Raw genomic sequence first — 22,431 nt, forward strand, 5'->3', positions numbered from 1 at the left:
CTGAGGCAAGCTCAAAGATAAACACTTTGTGCCCATCAGCACCTTTCCTTTCCTCTCTTCCTCCTCCTTTATTCTCCGATCATCTTCCTTCTCCCTCTTCCTTGTTCTGAACATCTTTCAGCCCCCTCACTACCTCTCCTTTCTGTCACGCCCTCTACTCTCCCTCATCACTCCCTCCTGTTTTTATTTCCTTTCCCTTCCTTCATAACTCCTCCTCTGCTCTCTTCTCATCACTCTCTCCATTTGTTTTCCTCCATTATCTCCCCTCTTGTGTAATTAAACTCTGCCGCTCATCTTTCATCTGTCCTTATTTTTCTTCCTCCCCTGGGCTTTTCCTGGTGCCTCTTTTAACCACTTGTGCAATTTGTCATCCAGTTGATATTCAATTTTCGAACAATCCTCAGCACATTTTTACATCTAAGTAGCAGCAGATGCATCATAGCCTGCATTCATAAACTCTCTCTCCTCACTCATCATAGTTTCAAGTACACAGTAGCCAATGGTATCAAAAAACAATTAGACTTTTTTAGCAGTGACATCCAAGTGATGTTTGTTATAGATCCATGTACACATTTTCAGCAGTACAATGTATATGTTGAAAGGCAAGACCACCAGTACTAACTAACAATGGCATCAGGGTGGTGGAAGATGGGCAGTACTGGTGTGAAAGACGAGCTGGTCCCCTTGTAGCATGCTAAATACCACTTTACAATCTTATCGTCACTCCAAAAGACTCAAGGTGCATGTCTGGAGGGGTGATCAGGGGTGTCATGCAGATGTTGGTGGTGTTTTTGTTTTAATATTACTTAAACAATTATTTTTTCAGATAATTCAACAATTTGGTCCCTCTTCTTTCAGCTCAAAACTGACGTACAGTCCATTAAAAATGTAAGGTAGTTATTTTATTAAGGGATTTCATTGTGACCTAAATGGTATTCACATTGAGATTCATTTTTATATTTTCTTTTTCTTTTCATTTTGCAGCTGAAAAAATTCCAAATTCATGCAACTGAATCTTCAGAATTTACTTCATAACAATCCAGATAAAACACATTTTTATGAACCAAACTGAGGTCACCTCGTGATGGAAAACAGTCAGGGAGACGTCATTTACAATACTGTCCTGCTTTTTATCAGACCCTGAAGGCTCAGAGAATTCATGTAAATCCAAACACAGCTGCCTGGTCCACCTTGGACTAGAACCAAAGCGATGAAATAGCTGGCTCCACATGCAGATTTAAAGGAGGTGAGAAAGAGTGAAGCAGCAGCCAAAGGTTAACAGACATACCAGTCTAATCTACAACAGCCATGATCTGTTCTGACATGGTGTTTTGAGTTGTAAGAGACGAGTCAGTCATTCATCTTCTCCCTGACTTTTACAGTCAAATTAAGCTGAGTGAGGTTTATTTTGTTTTCTATGGGAAAGATGACACTGTGGGTACAGTGGAATAATGCACTACAACAACAATGGTTCTGATTACCACCATCTGATATGATGAAAAATACACACTAAGAGAAAGGGGAGGTGAATTTACCATGACGTTACATGGGACAGACAAAACTAAAAACATGTCTGCGGGAACATCTTCTCACTTGATTTAGCTTAGGTCACAGTTGGAGATGAACTGAGTTATAAGTATGCTCTCTGATGATCTGTTGACACAAGGTGTGGTTCGTCTTTTATTTTAAGAAAGGACATAATCATATTTGAAATATTAGCTGTATCTCATTATTCTAGTAATATTAATCTAAAAGTTTTAGGTGTGCAAAGTGACCTGTGACATATGGTTGGATTCATTAACAGTGAATTTCACCTTAAAGACCAGGACCCAAACATCCAATGTATGACCCTTTAAACTTCAGAGGGTACTTCAGTGATAAAATACACTTACACCATTGTGAATGTATTTATAGACTCTGGTCTCCACATTGTTATAAATCCATGCACAAATTCTCAGAAGACACAGGCAAGTCTCATGAAAGGTTAATTTAAAAGAACAGCTTGCTAAATGTCAGTATGTCATGCTGTTTAACAAAAGACGACATAATCTTTATCCTGTTCTTAGGCTTCTGAGGCTCTGCCAAAAATCCCAGGTCTTTCCAGGACTCAATATAAAGCAGAGCACTAAAAAAATCTCAACGCCTATTATGGTCCAACTGGCAGATTATAGTCAAATTAAATTACCAAAGATTTTACAACTCCCTGTCTCTCTTTTAGTTATCACTTATCACAATGCTTTGTCATATTTTACATACATTTTCACTGCTGTTTGGTGCCGCCAACAGAGTGGTCTGTTTTTACTGATTGGTCAAATTAAGTTATATAACAGTAAGTTTTAAGTCATATCTATGAAAAACTTGAGGTTAGTTTGGATGTTGTGCTCTACTAGTTAAGATAAACCTTACATGCCCATGGTGCAACCAAACAATGAGACAATTTAATTAAAAAAGTAACAAGTTTAAACGTAGGGTTTTGTGTGGACTTTGTACCCAGACTTTGTACCCAAAGTGGACCAGCTGCAACCTTCAGAGTTGAACAGTGTAACAACAAAAAAAACTGCAGTTCTTGGAGTGTCCATTTGAGGCTGGATGCAAAAGACCTGGAAGTCCCATATAAAGCCATTCTAAAATGCATATTTTTACAGCAGAAATAAAGTTTTAAGTGCCTGGTTAAAAAAAACAAATTAGTTTGAATACCTCGTGTCTTTTTCGGCACACACTGTACAAAGATTAATTTTTTTCAGAACTCACCTGATTTTGTGAAGGATAACAGCAATTCATAATAAGGGCGATGGCTGATCTGACTCACTAGCATGTAGGTTGTAGCTGTTTGTCAGTAGGCTTAAGTCCCGCCTCAGCTCCAGCTCTTTGCCTGTTAAGTTAGTTTGAGACTGACTTTAGCACTTTGGCTACAGCCTTCGATGTTCAAAAGTGGGCTTCTGAAAACAATGTGTTAGAATAAGTCCATGTTTTATACAGTCTATGTTAGAGACTTCACAAAATCGAGGAAGTTCTTACATGGTTATATGCCCAGGCCAAAGTGGAACAAGGACAACCCACATTCCCAGGGTTCAAGAAAGCAGGCCAATCAGAAGAAAATTGGCTTGGAGTGGGCGGCCTTAAAGAGACAATACCTGAAATCGTAGACAGAGGCTGAACGGAGGATTTTTACAGACACCAGGGTGAGATAAATAAGATATTTTTTAAATTGTTAATCGTGCAAATCTTCTACAGAAGTTTCGCAGAGTGAACATGTAAAAATTTGCATAATATGGCCACTTAAACAATGGATCATATGACAACATGTTGTAAAAAAGAAGGTGTAAATCGGTACAATTCTCACAAAATTAACAAAACTAATGTCAAGGTGACTCTAAGACCCAATCCCACTGGAGAGTTATTTATAGGTGGTGTTATTGTTGTTATGTCAGATTTCCTATTAAGCCCGATACTTCCTTCCCTAAAGGATGTGGCTGCCTTTCCCACTTAAGGGAGCATATGATGTGTTTTTTTTATTTTTTTTTTCATCCTTGCACCTCCACCACCATAAAAGAGTGGCCCTGAGAGCTTAAGACATACACAGCAGATCTAAAACACATTGCAGATACGGTAAAGCTTGCTGTAATTTTGCTACAGTAAGTAACCTAACTACTTTAAAGGAATCCAAGCAGTGCAACAAAAAAAGACTAACATCTGAAACTTTAAATAATATCTGCCTCAAGAGCCTTGTGCATTTCTTCCTAATTATTGAACCATTCTGCATTCATATGACTATATTCATGTGATAGTTTACTAATGCATGCTTTATTAAATACTGTACCTCGACAGACAACAGACATGCAGCGCATTTTCTCTCTTAGCACAGAATAAGTCATGATTAAGTGATTAAGTTAGATGGTACAAAACATTCCCATATTGAATTATTTTTACAGTCCTTTGTGATATAAGACAACCTGCCCCTAACCTGTGCTAACTGTTAGTTTAAATAGGACTGTTCTAAGTGATCCAAGCTTGCAGTTTGCAGAGTGTATTTTGGGAGGAAAGGAACTTTTCCATTGTGTCAACAGTGCTTCAAAATAGACAGGCTTACGTTACAAAAGGGTCATTAACACAACTTCCCACAGATAGACACACTGGATTTGACACTCAGATGACATGCTGTTCACTGACAAAGAAACTTTAGTTGAATGCCTGAGCTGGAAAAAGCCTGACTGTGTGATTTGTAAAGTAAATACAGAAAAACACTCCAGACAGAAAGGCACAACACTGCAGGGACGACGTGCAGAACTCATTTTTTTAATAACCCGCAGTTAGTCAAGTTCTGTTCAGACATGTTCCTCTACTTTATTAGATAATTTCACAAATGAAGATTATTCTTTTGTCCGAATGCAAACTTTCACCATTTCCCTCCTTGTTCAGAAAGCTTCGCAGGAGGTGTGAGACAGTGTAAGTGGTTTGGTGGTTTTTGCAGGAAGTATCCTTCACATTGTTTTAAGTCACTTGGAAGTGAGCCAAGACAGACTGAGAGGTAACTGTACAAACATGTTTTTGTTTAAGAGAGATATTGTGTCCATCAGAGGAATTAACCCACATTAGCGCTCATCAGGAAATATAACATCAAGACTTTTGAAAATCGAAATTGTTAATTTTAAAGATGTCTTTATATTTATTATTTTTACATTTATTTTATCTTATAAATTATATTTACATGAGTATAAGGCCAAACTAAATATTCTATTCAAATGAATTGTACTACTGAGTGGATAACATTCATTCATTTTCAATGCTTATGATGCAACTAAGATACCCATAATGCATCTGAAACAGTCTCGATGGACGGTAAGCACTGCTTTCTTATCCAGGAACTATTTTGACATTTCACTAATAAGACAATCCCTTCCAGTGCCTCTATAGTCATCACTATCTGAACTTGTGCTGCCACCTTTTGGTGAATCTTTGTAGCTACATGTACAGATATTCGATACGTTGGAATATTCAATGAAAGAGACATTATTCCATCTGGGCTTTTTGTGGTAAGAAGACTTATGTTATCAAAATATTGTTCTGAGAATCTGCAGACCTCCATTGACAATGTTTGGTCGGGGGAACATCGTTAAAAATAGAACAGCCTATTATTTGACTTTCTGTACATACAATAATAAAATTATGTAGAGAGGTTTGATCCTATTTTTCTTCTTTTATTTAATTTTTTGTACAGAAATTCTTAAATTATGAAAAAAATATAGCTTAATATTGCGTTTCCTTGTTTCTAGGATCTTGATTTAAATTTTTTTTTTTTTTATCCTTCATTTTTATACCTTGGTGGCTGGTAATCTTGAAGTTGAGTTTTAAACAGTTTTTATTCTTTACACATTGGTTAGGATTTTTGTTTATTGCAAAAAAGATGCAAAAGCAAAACAAGGATCAACATTTAGATTTTCATATAGCTCATCTATCCAGCCAGCCAGCCAGCCTGTCTGCCTGTCTTTCAAATCAGTTTCTCAGAATACCAGTGAGGCAAACCAAAGAGATATGGGTTGTAAAGACATAACCTTCATTGACACTGTCAAGGCTGGATTACCACTTGGGCCAAGAAAGTGTCCCAAAGCATTGGACCCTCAGGGCCTTGATTAAGCCTTGGTTTAATAGTTCAAGTCAAATCCGGATGCTCTAATTCTTAGAAGGACGCCTATTAGCACTACATATTTTTGATGTGAGGCTGGACTTTTTATCTTTATTCTACCTTTAGGATCATTGTATTATTCTTTAAGTGACACACGATGAAATAAAAAAATACAACAGGTTTTTAGTGTCCTTTTTTAAGCCAACATTAACTGACTGCGGAGAACCACTGATACGCTTTCCTAATTGCAATAAGGAATATTAGGCTACATAACATAGCACAGATCCAACAATATACAAAATGACAAATGTCTCACATACATTTTCAAAAGAGTGGCAATTACTGTCTGGTATCGCGGACATAATCCCTAAGCAGGGAAATATGTAGGCTAATTGATAAGATGTGGAAATATCAGGTTGGATTCTCCCCCGGAAGACCGTCGAGGAGCCGCACTACTGGAACATATCCGCTTCCTGTTAATATCTGAGGAAGTTGAAGATTGTGCATTGCTGGTACTTTGTGTTGAAATAATCCATAGACTGTAAATAATAATCCAATAAATAGTGTTTCCAGGTATAAATCAGAAAACAATTATTTTGCTGTATCATTTAACTTAACCTAAGTTAACTGTCCCTTTTCTACACTAAAATCTATTCTACAACAAGCCAGAAAATCCCATTTGAGCCGTTGTTTTTGTAGGCTATTTTTACCTTTCATCCTTTTGAGAGAGTTTTAATCGGTCTTTTAAGGTAAATTCCAGATTAAGTCCCTTGTTTTACACTGTCTTGTTGCACGATTAATGCCAGAAAGATTTAGCTGTTCAATGTTGTTGTAATTTCCTGACCCCTGAGAGGAAACCCCGTGGGTCGCTGTCTTTGTTTTCATCTTAACTTTTAACTGTTTGCGATGTTATATGTAATTTAACTTTGTTTTTTTTGTAAACACCCTATCATCAAACGATTTTATCTTTACTCAAGGCTTAATTAGTGTGTTACTTTAGTCATGTGCGTACTTTATCTCCCTCCATGACAGGGATGGGCAACTTTGGTCACAGCAAGGGCCACGTTCATTTAATTCTCAAAGCCAGGGGGCCAAATTCTAGAATACAAAAACGATTACAGTCGATTATGTCTCAAATTAACTCAACATATACCAGTGATCAAATATTAGTATGGACATATTTCTGGTTTTCATGAGTTCATGGCAGATTTTGTCATGTTTTTCTTTATGTTTTCAAATAATTGAGGGTTGATGGGGGCCGCGTGTGGCCCCCGGGCCGCCAGTTGCCCACCCCTGCTCCATGAAGTAGACTAGCCTACATTAAAGCGTCGATACCGAGCCAGAAAAGAAGCAGCACAATGACAGCTCAAAAATCTTTCTGATGCTTGGCATGGTGATTTTCGTCGGCAGTTCCGATGTTGGACGCTACTCGGCGCTATCCCTCCATGGAGTTCGTCCTGCACGGTAAAAGAGAGCTCTGACAGCTCCGAGAGTGTGAAAACCACCTCAAACTCTCCAGGCAGCATAGCGCTACGGAGCGCACAGGCATGTTGGCGTCCACTGGAGCGCACTGACTGTTTAGGGCGGGATGGACCCTGAATCAGAGGACCGCTGAGGCTTGTTGGCTCGGAGAGGTGGAAGCTGAAGGCGTGTGGAGGAGGAGGAGGAGCAGGAGGATGGTACCAGTCAGTGGCGATTTAATTCCGGCTGAAGCGGCTGTCTTTACTAGGGGTGGAGGGGTACAGTAGTCCACCGCCTGGCAGTATAATCCGCTTGCGGGGAGGAGCAGGGAAAGCCCTTTTCAGACTGACACAGACAAAGGGAGGGAGAGTTTAAAGTCGCACTGGACCACAGAGGAATGTTTAGTCATATCTGGATCATTTCTCCTGCTGCTGACTGATACAAACTCTGAGTATTCAAGCTGCTGGACTTCTACATCACATCATGAGTGGACCGACAAATGGTAAGCAATAATTTGTGCGTGTCTGACTCTGTTAGCCCAAATGTGTGTGTGTGTGTGTGTGTGTGTGTGTGTGTGTGTGTGTGTGTGTGTGTGTGTGTGTGTGTGTGTGTGTGTGTGTGTGTGGTCGAGACGCACCTGTGTGGTTTTTCATTCAATAAGTGTGCTTCTGTCTAATCAATATCAAAGTGTCCTGGGAGGGTTTAACTTGAAGTAGACATAAACAACCCTTTAGTGAAGCAAGCTATTGATCACCTGACTCGCTTATTGACACTGAATTTCATCCTGTCATTATCTGCCAGTGAAGGTTAGAAGAACAGAGGCTGATATTGTGTATTGATCTATGACAGTCCTTTCTGTTTATTTGACAGATTTCTGTGGTTATGATGACTAAAGGGATTCCTCCACACCACAGTCACTGGATATGATCGCTTTATCCATTTCATGTGATCTTAGAAACTTGTAAAATTGCACTTGGTATTGCAGAAAATATGTTAGGTAAGTCAGGTAAGAACAAAAATTATAACCTGCTAAAGCCAGTCAGATATCTCTGAAAGAAATGATTAAACTGTCGACAGAAGAGCACATCTATGGTCTTCACTGTGCCGGCCACATAATCATATCTGCCTGTGTCTAAACATAGACCAAGATACAGCAGGTTTTTTAATAATATGAAACCATCAAATCCCAAAGTCCAGAACAGAGTAGCTCTGCAGAAGGGGCACAAAAAACCAAGCCTGTGTTATAGCTCTCACCTCAGGGGGTGTTTAACCTTATATTAGGGCTCCGCTGGGGCTGCACTCCAACACATTATGACTCTGTCAGTGTGTCATGCGGGGCCCTGGCTGACAGTGTATCCCCAAATATCTTCCATAATAAAGGGGAGGATTATTTTCTGGCTGACTGGTTTGGTTCCTACTTTGGGATGCTGTAGTGTTTTTCATTCATACAGGTAAACCACAAGGTAAAAGGTCAGACTTTATGTGTGATGCTCTCAGACACTGCACACTTTAGAGCCTCCCTCAAGTTTTGAAAATATGAAAATATAGGGGACATGGTGTTACACATATTGCTTATATACTGACCATCATTAGGTTAACTGATGTAAGTGATGTACACCTCTGTTTCCAACCAAGGGGCCTCATAAATGTCTCTGCAATAAAATGCTTCCTTTTTTTTAATGTTTCTCACATATTATGGTTGATTTTTTTTCTGAATGAAGTTAAACATTTAATTGTAAAAAATGAAAAATAAGTATTTGACTGACACAGACCTTGTTACTAAACTGAGGGTTGATCGTTTTCTTGAGATTGCAAATCATTTTAGGGGTCTTGAGGTAATTTAGTTAAAAGTTCTGTTGAATATTCATTCCCTGGTTGGACATACTACCTCTGAGGGAAATGTGCTATGTGATTTGGAATCACAGGACAACGAGGCTTTGTTTGGAAAGATCAGATGTGAGCTTAGTGTTTGCGTAAAGAGCGTTACTTGACTGCTTGTCAGTTCTTGTTGGAAAAATGTACGACCAAAATAACTTTATATAACAAAATACACCTTACTACACAATGTGAATAGTTTCACCTTCATAAATTAAATAATTATAGCACACACAATTTAAACCTTCTCCAAATAACGAATGCACAAGAACACAGTCATTTTTCCTCTCTTGCTCTCGCACACATGCAAACACATGCACAAACACAGGTGGCTCTGATCTTTCTATGTCTGTGGGTTCAGTTGTGTGCTGCCATCTGGCTATAGTTCCAATGCCAGCTTCTGTTGTACACACACTCTCTCTCAAACACACACACACACACACACACACACACACACACACACACACACTGATGATACTATTTGTTAGGAAACATTTATGTCCCAGCTTTCCTTTTTTTCATGCTGAAAACATTTTTAGAAACACAACTCTCTCTATGTCTCTCTCCTGCTGTCATCAGCTTAACCTGTCTGTGTGTGTGTGTGTGTGTGTGTGTGTGTGTGTGTGTGTGTGTGTGTGTGTGTGTGTGTGTGTGTGTGTGTCTGTGTGTGTGTGTGTGTGTGTGTGTGTGTGTGTGTGTGTGTGTGTGTGTGTGTGTCTGTGTGTGTGTGTGTGTGTGTGTGTGTTTGTCAGGGGGGGGTGGGTTGGATGCAGCAGCAGCATGAACTGTAATTTAATTGAATTTTGCTGAATACAATAGTATTGTTGCTCAGATGGTTGAGTTCAGTCAGCTGCAACAGGAAATCTAAGTCAATATTGATGAAACATCATGTTAGTCATTGAAATATATTCAATCTGCACAATTGTCAGCCCTGAGCCGTGACATGACAGATAAAGCACTGTGTGTTTTTGTGTGTCTGCGTGTGTGTCTGTGTGTGTGTCTGTGTGTGTGTCTGCGTGTGTGTCTGCGTGTGTGTCTGCGTGTGTGTCTGCGTGTGTGTCTGCGTGTGTCTGTGTGTGTGTCTGTGTGTGTGTCTGTGTGTGTGTCTGTGTGTGTGTCTGCGTGTGTCTGTGTGTGTGTCTGTGTGTGTGTCTGCGTGTGTCTGTGTGTGTGTCTGTGTGTGTGTCTGCGTGTGTGTCTGCGTGTGTGTCTGCGTGTGTGTCTGCGTGTGTGTCTGCGTGTGCGTGTGTGTCTGTGTGTGTGTTTGGTGTGACAGAGAGCATAAAGAATGGACTTGTGTCTCTAAGAGGGATTTGACCGGTTTCATAATCGAGGATGAAGGTGTAATCCCCAAAAGGGCTCCACTGTTCCGTTTTGTGTGTGTGTGTGTGTGTGTGTGTGTGTGTGTGTGTGTGTGTGTGTGTGTGTGTGTGTGTGTGTGTGTGTGTGTCTGTGTGTGTGTGTGTGTGTGCATGTGTGTGTGCGCTTGTGTCTGTCATGTTCTGCATCCTGTCTATTTCAATATTAAAAATTCAAAGCTCTTTTTTTTTACTTATGCAGATGTTGCAATAAACAGAACAGTGGGATTCCTAGTTTGTTATTAAATGGTAAAAAAGGAGAAAAAATAAAAGTTAGCACTATAGAATAAAATGTACACAGGTTTGTATTCATGAGGCAAGTCGTCTTTTTTGTAATTATTAATCGTGTTCAAAACGAAACATAATTGAATAATAACACAATGTTATCCGGTTAAACTAAATATGTATTACAATACTTATCTGAATGCAAGATGCCAAGACAAGCAGCAGCTGCAAATATAACACACCTGAGCAACTGTTGTTCTTTGCATTATTCATTAGAGATTGTGTTAAGCTGTCACATGTTCCTGCAATAAGGCACTTTCCTGTCAAAAAATGCATCACATGCCTTGTCTTTTTATGAGAGCAGTTCCTGCTGTCTGTCACACTTTGATCAGATGTTTTAATGCTGTTGAAGTGAGGACAAAAAATAGAGGCCTTAAAACAATAGTGACATGTGTTTGATCCTCTCTTGTCTTCTTCTCAGTTCAGTACCATTCAGGTCTCTATGGAGGAAACAACAACAACAGCAGCTCTCCTCTCTCCAGCCGGGGAAATTCGCCCATCGTATGTGAGCGCTGTGGGGAGGTTTGTCGTGGGGAGGTGGTGCGCGTCAAAAGTACACACTTCCATGTTCACTGCTTCACCTGCCAAGGTAAAAACAATTCTGCACACCTACACAAACTAACAATCTCCTGTATAAGTGTACATCTGCACCTCCTCACATGCACACAAACTGTATGACACACATCCTCTTCCATTGTCGACTCCCACACTCACACACGTTGTTTCATTTGTGGTTTCCACCCACATCAATTAGCACAATTAAATATTTAATAATTACCAGTACTCAGACAAAAAGGAACCAGCCCAATTGAATCAGTGGCAGGCTTTGTCTCTAGTGAAATAGAAACTGAAATTTACCTGGATAAAAGTGAAGAATGTTCTATAAAAGAGAAACGCTATGTGACACATAGCCCTTCCTATTTATACAGGGAATGATCTGCGAATCACATGCGGACCAAACCATGTTGTTGGATCTCACTTAGAGACTCAGGAAAATGTAATCTTTTAAATTTAACGGAAGGTAAAACGGAGGGCGCACTTTGTTAATGTTGCCTTGAAGTCTTAGGAATTCCCAGCATTTAGTATATTTCTGGTAATCAACCATTGTGGCAGTTGTTGTACAACAATCATCAAAGAACAGTTTGCAGTTTGGTACGCTATCTGCATTAGTATTTAAATTTATACTGGAAGGTATATGAAATATACTGTTTCATATCCTGTGTTTTATTGTTGTCCACTGTCCAGTAAACCTCTTAGACGTTTAGATCCTCATAGAACGTATCTAAATTAATCACATAAAGAAGAATGATTTGTAACCTAGCTCCCTCCTCTTCTAGTGAAGGTATATAAAACTGTTGGGGTTCCTTATGGAAAAGGCAAGCAGAGAGGAAAGGTAAAGTTGCATTTCTCCACATACTACATTTGAGAACATGCAATATGTGAGTATTTGTGTGTCTTTGCATGTTTGAGCTCCACCGGTAAGCAGGTGGGACAGAGCACACAAATAGACGTCTGGAGTCAGCAGCTAGCTTAGCTGTGCAGTCAGCGGGTTTTTCAGCGCCTTGTCAGACCTCAGACCTGCTAACCTCCTTTCACAGGCCTGGACTCACACAGTCTCGAGTATGCTGCAAAACAACACTGTTTCTCTGTTGGATCTGCCAGGAACCTAACTACATTCAGCCACAAAGAACCAAAGAGGAGTGCTCTTACTGTCTTACTGTTTATGGAAAATACCTTAATGCAGATCTTAAAAATAACCAAAGCGGAAATAGTCGCTTCTAAAAACATCATCACTGATTGTTGGCTTAAGCGAAGCACTCACTCTTTCTGACATAACACTGTCTAGATTTATTGATGGAAGAAAAGTATTTATTATTATGTTCAACTGATCTTGCAGAGTAGGCTTAATGACTTTTAGATAATGGACTGAGAGCTTAGCGGCTGATGAAGTGGTCAGGAATCAAATGTTAGCTTTTAGTACAAGGGCTCATTATTTTTTCCTCTTTTCCCTTCCCCTCGCTGTCCCTCTCTTGTCACACGTTCTTTGTTTGTAGCTTTGAATGACAGAGAGGGTTACAATGCATCCTTGTTTTGTAACAGTGTAATCTCCCGTTAGAGCATCTATTTGAGACTGCAGAGCGAGGAGAGGAGATTTGGGATGAATGAGAAATGGAAACAGATAAGCAGAGTGAGATAGATGAGAGAGCAAGATTGAAGTACCTTACACAACAGTTTGTTCTGACTGAGTAATTTAATTGGACAAGAAGAATTTTAGCGCTGACGAAGTACAACAGCACTGGGACTTAACTTCATATAAGACTCCTCAAGCATTTGAACACCGTGTCATTTACATTCCAGCAACAATATGTACAAATTGATCAATATGGTTCCTCCAAATGTCACAGGCAACTAATGGAACAGTCAACAGAATCTTTTTTTACGTTTTGTGGGCTTGGAGAAGGCCTATGATTTAGGATTGTGAGATACAGTATATATACTGACAAGGGTGTAAAGTTCTGCCAGCACATAGATTTTTTGATCACCAGTCTCAATACACACATTTGGTTGTAGTGCACACTGCACACACACAGATTACTCAACGTTCCGGTCCCCAGGTCTTCTGCACGTTTGGCTCTGATGCTTAGAATAGAGAGGCAGCATTCACAGCCTCACACACTCACTGATTAAAGGGCACCACCTCTCCTCGTGTCAGAAGGTGTGTCCATGTTTAGGACGAAAGTGAATTATGACACAACAATCAGGTAAATTGGTATTCACCCTGTCCCCTGTTATTATGTTGTTTGAGCACCTTTATTAGGAAAGAGACAATTCAGGGAATATGGTGTTTCAGCAACCACTTAAAGGTCACATATTATGCAAAATACACTTTACCCTGGTTTTCGGACACTAATTTACGTCCTAATCCTGTCGGCAAACCCTCAAATAATAACGAAATTCCATCCTCGTAATCTTTTGCCTTCTCAACTTTTCCGAAAATGTGTGCTCAAACTGGCCGATTGGAGATTTGACCTTAATAACATCACCCCTCCCTCAGGTGGTTGACACTCTCACAGCTTGGTGTTTCCTCTGCCCTTCGAGTCTGCCTTCTCATCATTAAACAATACGGCGACAATAGTGCGATAAAGCCCACGCCACCCAAGCCTTTCCAGATAGAGGCGTGGTCAGACACAGCTCATTTTGCATTGAAAGCTATAGGCACAAAAACAGCCTGTTCAGAGCAGGGCTGAAATAGAGGGGTTTATAGGTATGCTAAAATACAGGATATGAGTTGATTTTGAGCAAGAAACTTCAAGGACATGTTTTGGGGAGCCTTGGGACTCATTTTACCTTGTTGTATATAGGTATACTATGTGAACTTTAACAAAACTCAGCAAGAGAATCAAAACTTTAAACCACACAGTTTCAGTTACAAGCTGCCATGTATTGACAAATGAACAAACAGTGACATATAAAAACGTCTTTCTTTGATCTAAAGAATCACACACAGAATCAAAGAAATTAGTCAAGTATCCGAGGCTTCTTTTAGGGGAAGAAGGGGGTCATTGTGTTGCAAGTGTGTTCATTTACACAATTCCTTTTGATACTTTAATAGTGCAAAAATAATACTGTTACCACAATAAGCAAAAGAAAATACAGTGATATGAATTTCAGGCGATACTGCCCACCAACTTCTACAAAGATCCTGTCTCTTGGGGTCTTGTCGGGGGGACTGTAGGAATATGGAGTTCCTGGGCCATTGCTACTAGCTATCCAGTCGTTATATGAGCAAAGTGGTGCATCATATAAGGTGCGTCTTGCCCTCCACCATGGCTGTTTCTTATCACCAGTTTTGATTTTCATGGACCAGGTTTGGTGGCCAACTGTCATCTCTGTTTTTTGTACAAGATGTGATTCTGTTAGGTTGAGGGTCAGCACCTTCAAGTCATAGGCCATAGTTCTCTGCAGGAAAACTGTGTAATGTTCCTGCCCGGGGATTGACAGGTGGGTTGGTGCAGCATCAACCGTTATGGGGGACTTTCAGCTTTAACTTCAACTTTATTGTCCCTGAGGGGAAATTTGTTTCACAGCCAGGTGAGAACAAAATGAAAAAAAGATACAAAACATACAGAAACACAGGCACATAGACTCAGACAATAGAAACAACAAATACTGTGAATGACATTAAATACATAAATACAAGAGTTCATCAGGTAACAACAGGAAACTGAGAATGTTTAAAAACGTCCATAAAACCATCATCAAAACCACAATCAAAACCCATTATCAGTCATCATTGGAGTTCAGAAGCTTGATGGCCTGACTGTCGTGGTAAGAGGAAGATGATGATAAGCTATGAAAGAAAGCCACACCAATGCTGTTTGTAACCAAGCCAATCAGTCATGAGCAGATGTAGCTCTGCAAATAATATCTATCTGCTCTCATAAAATCTCTCATAAAATATGAAGCACACAAGAATTTGGCCTCGTTTAAAAACAAATGATGCCACTATTTTTAGGGTTGGACCCGTGTCTTGCTGGGTATGCAGATATTTAGCCGTAACTCAAGTATTAGACTTAGAGTCCCATTTTCAGAGCAATCCATCCAGATTGTGTAGTGTATTTGTACCAATGTGTCTGTTGATAATGACGCCTCCTCCAGTAAGACTGGTAAGACCCCCCTACACACACACTCCCCTCAAACCTCTCTTTCGCTCTGATCCGTCTGTCCGTCCTGATCACACTCTTGCTAATGCAGAGGAGCAACACAGAGAAATCCATCCCATGTTGATGAATAGATGAAGGAAGACAGTGACAGGACGGTAGACGGGCACTGGATGGACAGATCGATAGCCTCATTGATACCTCCCCTGGGCCATCCCCCCCCACCCCTGTCTCATCCTCCACATCCTCATCTCCTCACTTCGCTGTCTGCTTCTCCTTCTCCTCACATATGATGCGTTCTCTTTCCCTCCTCGTCTAATCGCTCCCTTGACTCCAGTCTTGCCTTTCTTCTCTTCTCACAACGTCTCGCCTTAGCCTCGTGTCCAAAACAATCCCTCCTCGCCTTTTTTCAGGAGTCTATTCAACCATGTATAGACACCTTTCAGTATCTGTTTTTTAGAGAACCAAATCAAAACCCCATACATTATTTTATTCTCCAGTGAAACATTTCACAGGGCTGCTTTACATGTAAGGCAGTGTGTCCAACATTTTCAAAAAAATGTTTGTGTGGAGTTTAAATTTAAATAAAATGTACAATCTTACAAGCAAATTGATTTATTTTAAAAGATTTCACAGCTAAAGGAATTTAAAACCGACTCATGATTCTTCTTACATTGAGAAGCTCACTGCAAAGCATGACCCACTTTTGTTTGAAACAAGTTTGTGTTTTAGTATGAGGCACACCGGGAGCAGTGCATTTTATCAGTATTAGTGTTCTCTCTGCTGTACATACACAATGGCCAGGCTCTTTCTTCACAAGCGACTTCAAGGACAAACTGTGAAGCTTTCACCGCTGCATCAGCTCAGCCGTGCAGCGCTCTTGTTTGTGTGGGTCCCTGCATGAACATTTGTGTCAGTGTGCTCGTGTTTTGGTCTACTTTAGTGCATGCTATTTTATAGATCTAAAAGCTAAATTAGAAAGATAGAGACAGAGTCAACCCGCGTATCAGGCCTTCCAGAAAACATCTTCAATCCATCTTCATTTGCATTCCTCCTTTGGAATCTTTTTTTTTTTTCTTCCAGTTCCTTGACCCTTTTCTTTTGCCTCTGGCAGAAAACAAAGAAATCATTTTGTGTTTTCTTTCTGCCAGTTTTGTGTAATATGTGTGTCCACATGGAGAGCACTTGAATCTAATAGGCTACAAATCACTGTTAACAGATGCAGAAAGAAATACTTCAGTTTCTCCATGGAACTGCAGCTGAACCGGCCCCCCTGATGTGCAGAAAGAAGGTCACAGAGGAGGCTTACAGAAGGAAACTGATGGAGCACAGAGTTAAAAATGAAATAGATATAAGGAACAATCAAAGAAGGAAAAAAAATCCTATATTTTTTGTCTTCAATACTATTTTCGGACCTGAAATTTAGTTTCTGCTTGCTTTCTCTTCTAACCTCCAATTATTTCCTTTTCACCTATAGGCCTTTATGATTCAAAGAGCTGTCAATCATGATGTTATATCCATTCTTTTTAGGAACTAATAACTATTTAAAACTAGACATCTCACAACACTTTCCCATTAAACAGCCTGATAAGGACCAAATATAAAGATAAGAAACTGGTTTGAGAAAAAAACAATTTGAGCTGTATTTTTGATTTTATAGTCTGACCCATGGAGGAGGCAGAGCTCATGAACTGTTCTGCAGCCATGCCAATATTTTTCCCTTCACTTTTTGGGAGGGGTTGTGCAGAAACAAAAAAACACAACACCAAAAAAAAGACAGAAAACAACATGTATTATTGTCCACAGGGTTGATAAAATCTTCACAAAATAAAACCTCCTCATAAGCTTAACTCTCATGTCTTTATCTCCTCCCATCCCGCAACAGTGTAAACTATTGCGCTGCCATGATGGCTCACTATACGGTTGTTCTTCTGTCTCGAAAAAGTATAGTTTCCTGAATTATGTGTTCCATCATAAAATGAAGAAAACATCTCTCATGGTGGTTAGAATGTGTGTGTATTTTATTGATCAATGATGATCTTAATTACTGGTGCTTACATGAGAACTTAAACTCTGTGTAGAGGTTGCTGCTGTCTCTGAACGTGCCTGTGCTGATTCAACTCACAGAACTGGGATCATCCCTAGTAAACCCCCAGCATGGGGCAACAGGTGGGGTTGGGGTGGGGTGGGGTGGGGTGGGGTGGGGGGGGGTGTTCAGGTCATGTGGGGTCATGAGGTCTTTCTTGGCTGGAATTCTGTGGAGCTGACTGACTTTTGGCTGTTTGGGAAATTAAGCTTCTGTCAGCAGGTTCAAGCAGCGACAGGAAGATTTGTCCTGACTGTCCCCGAAAGACTGAAATGTCATGTGACAGAGGGGGATAATGGATGGCAGCAGAGAGGCACAACCTCATTTAGATTCTGGGAATTCTCTGCAGTGGCCTTTTCTGCTTCTACTATTATAATTACACTGTAAATCTCAAAAATGAAAGCGTAATGAAATTATTTTGGCTCAGCCACACTCATCTACACTTTCAGTGAAAGTACTAACAAGTTATAAGATTTAATGGATGAATTTACATCTAAGTTGCTCATCATAGAGATATATGTTTTTTGGTAGAGAGCATGAAACAGGTTTTTGTTGCTCTATGGATATGCTCATGTCAATGCCGAAGATTATCATGCATTATCAAGAATAATATTAAATTGCCCTGTAAATATGCTAAAACATGCTAATTAGGAATTATACATTATTATGTCATTATTTTATTGTTTATTATTATAATTGGAATTATTGTACGAGACATTTTTTGATCCAAATGTTGATCTTTGATTGGTTATTACATCATAGATATGCTGAAAAAAAATCTATTGTGTAAAAACCCTGGAGTAACGACACAAACAGCCTTCTTCAGGGTGAAAAAGGCCTTTTACTTTTATTTTTTTTAAAGAGTGCCTTTGGTTTTTTTTCACTCTTTTGAATTTCACTGTCATTCATTTCACATTCATTCATTTTTACATGAAGCTACAAAGGTCACCCTCACGGTATTCATCAAAGTCAGCAGGTTGCATCCTCTGGGAACCATGAATGTGTGTACAAGTTGTTATGACAATCCATCCGACACTTGTTGAAATACTTAAGTCAGGACCAAAATGGCTGACTGACAGACATTATAATCTCTCAAACGTTGGGTTCGCATTGCCAAAATACCAGTCTAATAAATCACCAGTAAAAAAGCATTAACACTTGCCATCGAAACAGCAAAGTCACATTAACAATTCTGTCAGAACTGTGCTTGTTGGATGGATGTATGTATTGTATCCTAAAAGATTGATGAAAGGATAAATAACATGAACAAACATCCAGTTTAAATGTTCACGCATGGTTCTTGGTTTGTGTGGACAGTGTTTGAAAATAGCCAGTGATCTGAAATCAAAATATACCAGAGGTCTCTGAGGAGGCCAAGCCTCAACAGCTCCCTCTCTTTCCTGTTTTCCTCTGATCTTAACAGCTTTTCATTTAGATTGTGATGAAAATGTGCATGCTGTCAGCAGGGTGGCTCCTTTCCAAAATGTCATTCCCCACTCTCTCTCCCCAGTGCCTGACTCTGTCCACTGTAAGACATAAACAAGTCTTTATTCAGATATAATCTTAAAAAGAAATAACTAAAGAGATTTCTGAAGCCCACTTGCTGAGATAAAAATGAATGGCATGCTTATGAAACATACGTTTACAACAACAAACATCACATACATGTGTTTGTATTCATGCATTGTGTATTCAGCACATACAGAACATGGAAGTCTTCCAGCATGAACAGCTTTACTCTCAAGCCGACTGATAAAGGTCAGGTTGGCATTTTAAAGTTGTGCGACAGCAGCTTTGCCATGAGAAGAATATGATTTCAGAGGCAAAGGAGACAGAGAAAATAAACTGTAAAAAGACAGAGTTTCTTGTGTTTGAGGGTGATGTCCTAGTTTTTCTTTCTTGTTTGAATAAATTGACTTCAAATTAAATTTTGAAAAAAAAAACAACTTGCAGTTTAAAGACAAAAATGAAATTGACCTTAGAAACAACAAAAACTTTTAGTCTGTGTTGGAAAATCATTTTGATATATTTTTCAGTGGTATGCTGCATTTCTGTTGAAAGCAAGCAAACACTTATGTTATAAAATGGAAAGTCAATCCTGTTTGAGTAGCCATACGATCAGTTGCATGAAGAAATAAAGGCTTGCTTATCTGAGTTGGGGATAGAAAATCCTAAACTGGCTCAACTGCTGTGCTGCTATATTTACAGGTCTCTCTGCAAAGTCTGTCAGAAAGCTGTGGCTGATTCAGAACGCGGCTGTGCAGGGGAGTGGGTCATCAGACACCAGTGCACTTCACACTTGACTTTTATTCACAAACATTCTGAGAATAGTCTCAGTAACTTACATTAAACATTGCGAGTAGGAGTCCTAGGAGTGGTGTACAGCGGGAACATCCTCAGAGAAACTGTGAGCAAAAAACAAAAAGGGATATTAGCTTCCATCTTAGTGAGGAGGCCTGGTTGATCCTGCTGCTATATGAAACATTCTTTCAAATACTGTCATTAGTTGCAACAAAAAAAGGGGAAGAAAAAAGTAAAGATTCTCACTTAATGATAATGGGCATAGAAAGACTAAAATTGATCGGCCTAATCAGATGAATCTAGTCATTGGTTGTGTTATTATGAACATTTTTTTTGTAAAATCTGTTGAAGAAATTGTAAACTTACTATTCTACAATTCTACAATTCTACAATTCACTTAGCAGATGCTGTTATCCAAAGCGACGTACATCAGAGAGTAAGTAACACAAGCAAGGATCTAGAAAAAAGGGAACAATGTCAGTAAGAGCAAACGATCACTTACTACAAAATATTAAAAACAAATGCCCACTTGTGCAGCAGCCTCTTCAATGCCATTACTTGTATTTATTTACTCTTGTTTGTTAAGTATGTTGGTTATATTAGTACTTAATGTAATGTAAATAATGAGCCTGTGACAGCCCTGTAACTGTGTGATCACTCTGCTGATTGAAAACTGCGACAGACCCAAACTCTAATGCGATCTACCACAAACATGATCCTATCTGTAGTGTATAATTAATTCCCTGTCATTCAAGGTTTTGGGAACATTTCTTCGATCTTTACCCTAACCCTAACCCTCATACATATTTACATATCTCTTGTATACATAACTAATGTAAAGGGGCAATTTCTTAGAAAACGTCATGATTTTAAGAATTTCTTAGAATTTTGTCTCTGGCAGCTTTATGAATATGGCCCCTGATTTATTAACACTGGTTTCCTTTTTCTGTTCATAAAGTTCAACAGTTCTAAATAGTTGAAGGAAAAATAATTTTCTTTATGTGTGACTCTTTATTTACTGCTTTGTAGTTGCTCTCTCTCTCTCTCTCTCTCTCTCTCTCTCTCTATCTCTCTCTCTCTCTCTCGCCTCTTTATTTTCTCAAACCCTGTTTGTCTTAAGTAGTAGTACTTAGCTGATTAGTCTACTGTTAGAAGATACAATACAATGAAACCTACATGGCCTCTGTGTAACAGTCTGCCTGCTCTGTTTTTAATGATGTTGCCTTTGGCAACAGAGTTAGTTGTTTAACAGCAATATGGTTTATGTAATCACAGCGGTTTCCGTCTTGAAATCTTCAATTGTTCCCAGTGCAATCTGAAGCCCTGCATAATATTAGAACATTATATTTTGTAATGGGAATTTACAGTAAATAAACACATACATTAGGCAGCTAGACTGCTCTGGAGCATCTCCTCTCTCTCTCTCTCTCTCTCCTCCCCGTCTATCTCTATGTCTTTCTCTCTCCTTCTCTCTCTCTCGCTTTTTCTGTCTTTCTCTCTCCTCCCGTCTATCGCTCAGTCGCTCTCCTCTCTCTCTCCTCCTTCTCTCTCTGTCTTTCTCCTCCTTCTCTCTCTCTCTCTCTCTCTCTCTGTCTGAGCCACTTAACATGCCAGCTCAGATCAGATTGGATCCATTCACTCATCTGGGTTTAGAGCCATTAGCTTAATTAAAGGCGAGACTTTCAATTCACAGTCAGATATCTCGATCGGTTGGCTTCCATTCAGATGTCTTACTTCAAATACATCTAGATTGTATCACGGTGCTGCAAGTCCACGGGCCTGGCCTGTACCCTACAGGTAATATCAGAGTGTCATCAGATCCTGCATGTTTCAGAGGTGAAAAGATAGAATATGGTACTGACAATTACTAGCAGTGAGTTAATTCATTTTGGGGACTTCAGGATACAATTTCTTTATAGGGGTGGCATAATAAGTGTAAAAGAACAATGGTGTTTTAGGGCCAAGTTGGGAAAGACAAATGAGGCAGCCAGCAAAGGAAGGAAATATTAGGTGATAGAAATAGTAATGTTTCATGAGAAAAAAATGTACTTATTTTGTGCATTTACTTGGGATTTAATAAAATATTTTTTTTCTCTTAATTTCTTGCAAATCTAAGACTCTAATCGTAGGGGATATTCCAGTTAATTTTAATGAAAATTTGAGGGCTTTTTTTACTCAGTAAATCTCAAAAACATGTCATTTGTTTTCAATTAACTCCAATCTTGTTGTTATTGGCTCTATATTCCTGTCATAGTCATGTGTTGTGACTAAAAATAGCTTTTAAAAAAAAAGAAAATCCCTTAAACAAAGCGGAGGGGGGCCACAGTAAGCCTCCTGCTTCTGATAGCTGGAGCAGAAAGTCATTCAGCTGCTTTCAGACAGTCTAACCATCCTGCTTATCGGCGGCCCCCTCACCCCCAGCACAGCTGGACCTCAAGCAATCATTTGGCTGAGGGACTTTGCATTTGCTAAATAAATAAAAGCCATACATCATGTTGTCAGTAGATAAAGTGTGTGCCCCACGTGTCTCTTTGCCTGGACATGCATCTATCCCCCAACACAGCCTCCATAAATACATGTTAATGTGTTTATTATGTGTGAACAGTTCATGCAGATTCGCGTTGACAAGACCTGCTTTGTATGGAGGTACACAGATTCTCTATGTACATGCCTTTGTGTTCACAGAGCAACATAACATACTGTATAATTTAACAGATTAGACGTGACTCCTCTAATCCTCAAAACCAGATTACAGTATTAACCCTTTAGAGGTCAAAAGGA

General features: G+C 39.4%; 1 protein-coding gene across 2 annotated transcripts in view; it reads left to right on the forward strand.

The window, feature by feature from the left end:
• Positions 1–7,130: 7,130 nt before the first annotated feature.
• LOC110001551 (actin-binding LIM protein 3) overlaps positions 7,131–22,431 on the forward strand; it is a 47,897-nt gene continuing 32,596 nt past the window's right edge. The window contains exons 1-2 of one of the 2 annotated variants that reach the window (XM_065963226.1): positions 7,131–7,586; positions 11,024–11,191. In XM_065963226.1, coding sequence (XP_065819298.1) covers positions 7,568–7,586; positions 11,024–11,191 — 187 coding nt within the window. In that variant the 5' untranslated portion in view covers positions 7,131–7,567. The remainder of the gene's footprint in view (positions 7,587–11,023; positions 11,192–22,431) is intronic. The other variant, XR_010668699.1, reaches the window with a different exon arrangement.

The sequence above is a fragment of the Labrus bergylta genome, chromosome 14 (genome assembly GCF_963930695.1).
Source record: "Labrus bergylta chromosome 14, fLabBer1.1, whole genome shotgun sequence".
Classification (NCBI taxonomy): domain Eukaryota; kingdom Metazoa; phylum Chordata; class Actinopteri; order Labriformes; family Labridae; genus Labrus; species Labrus bergylta.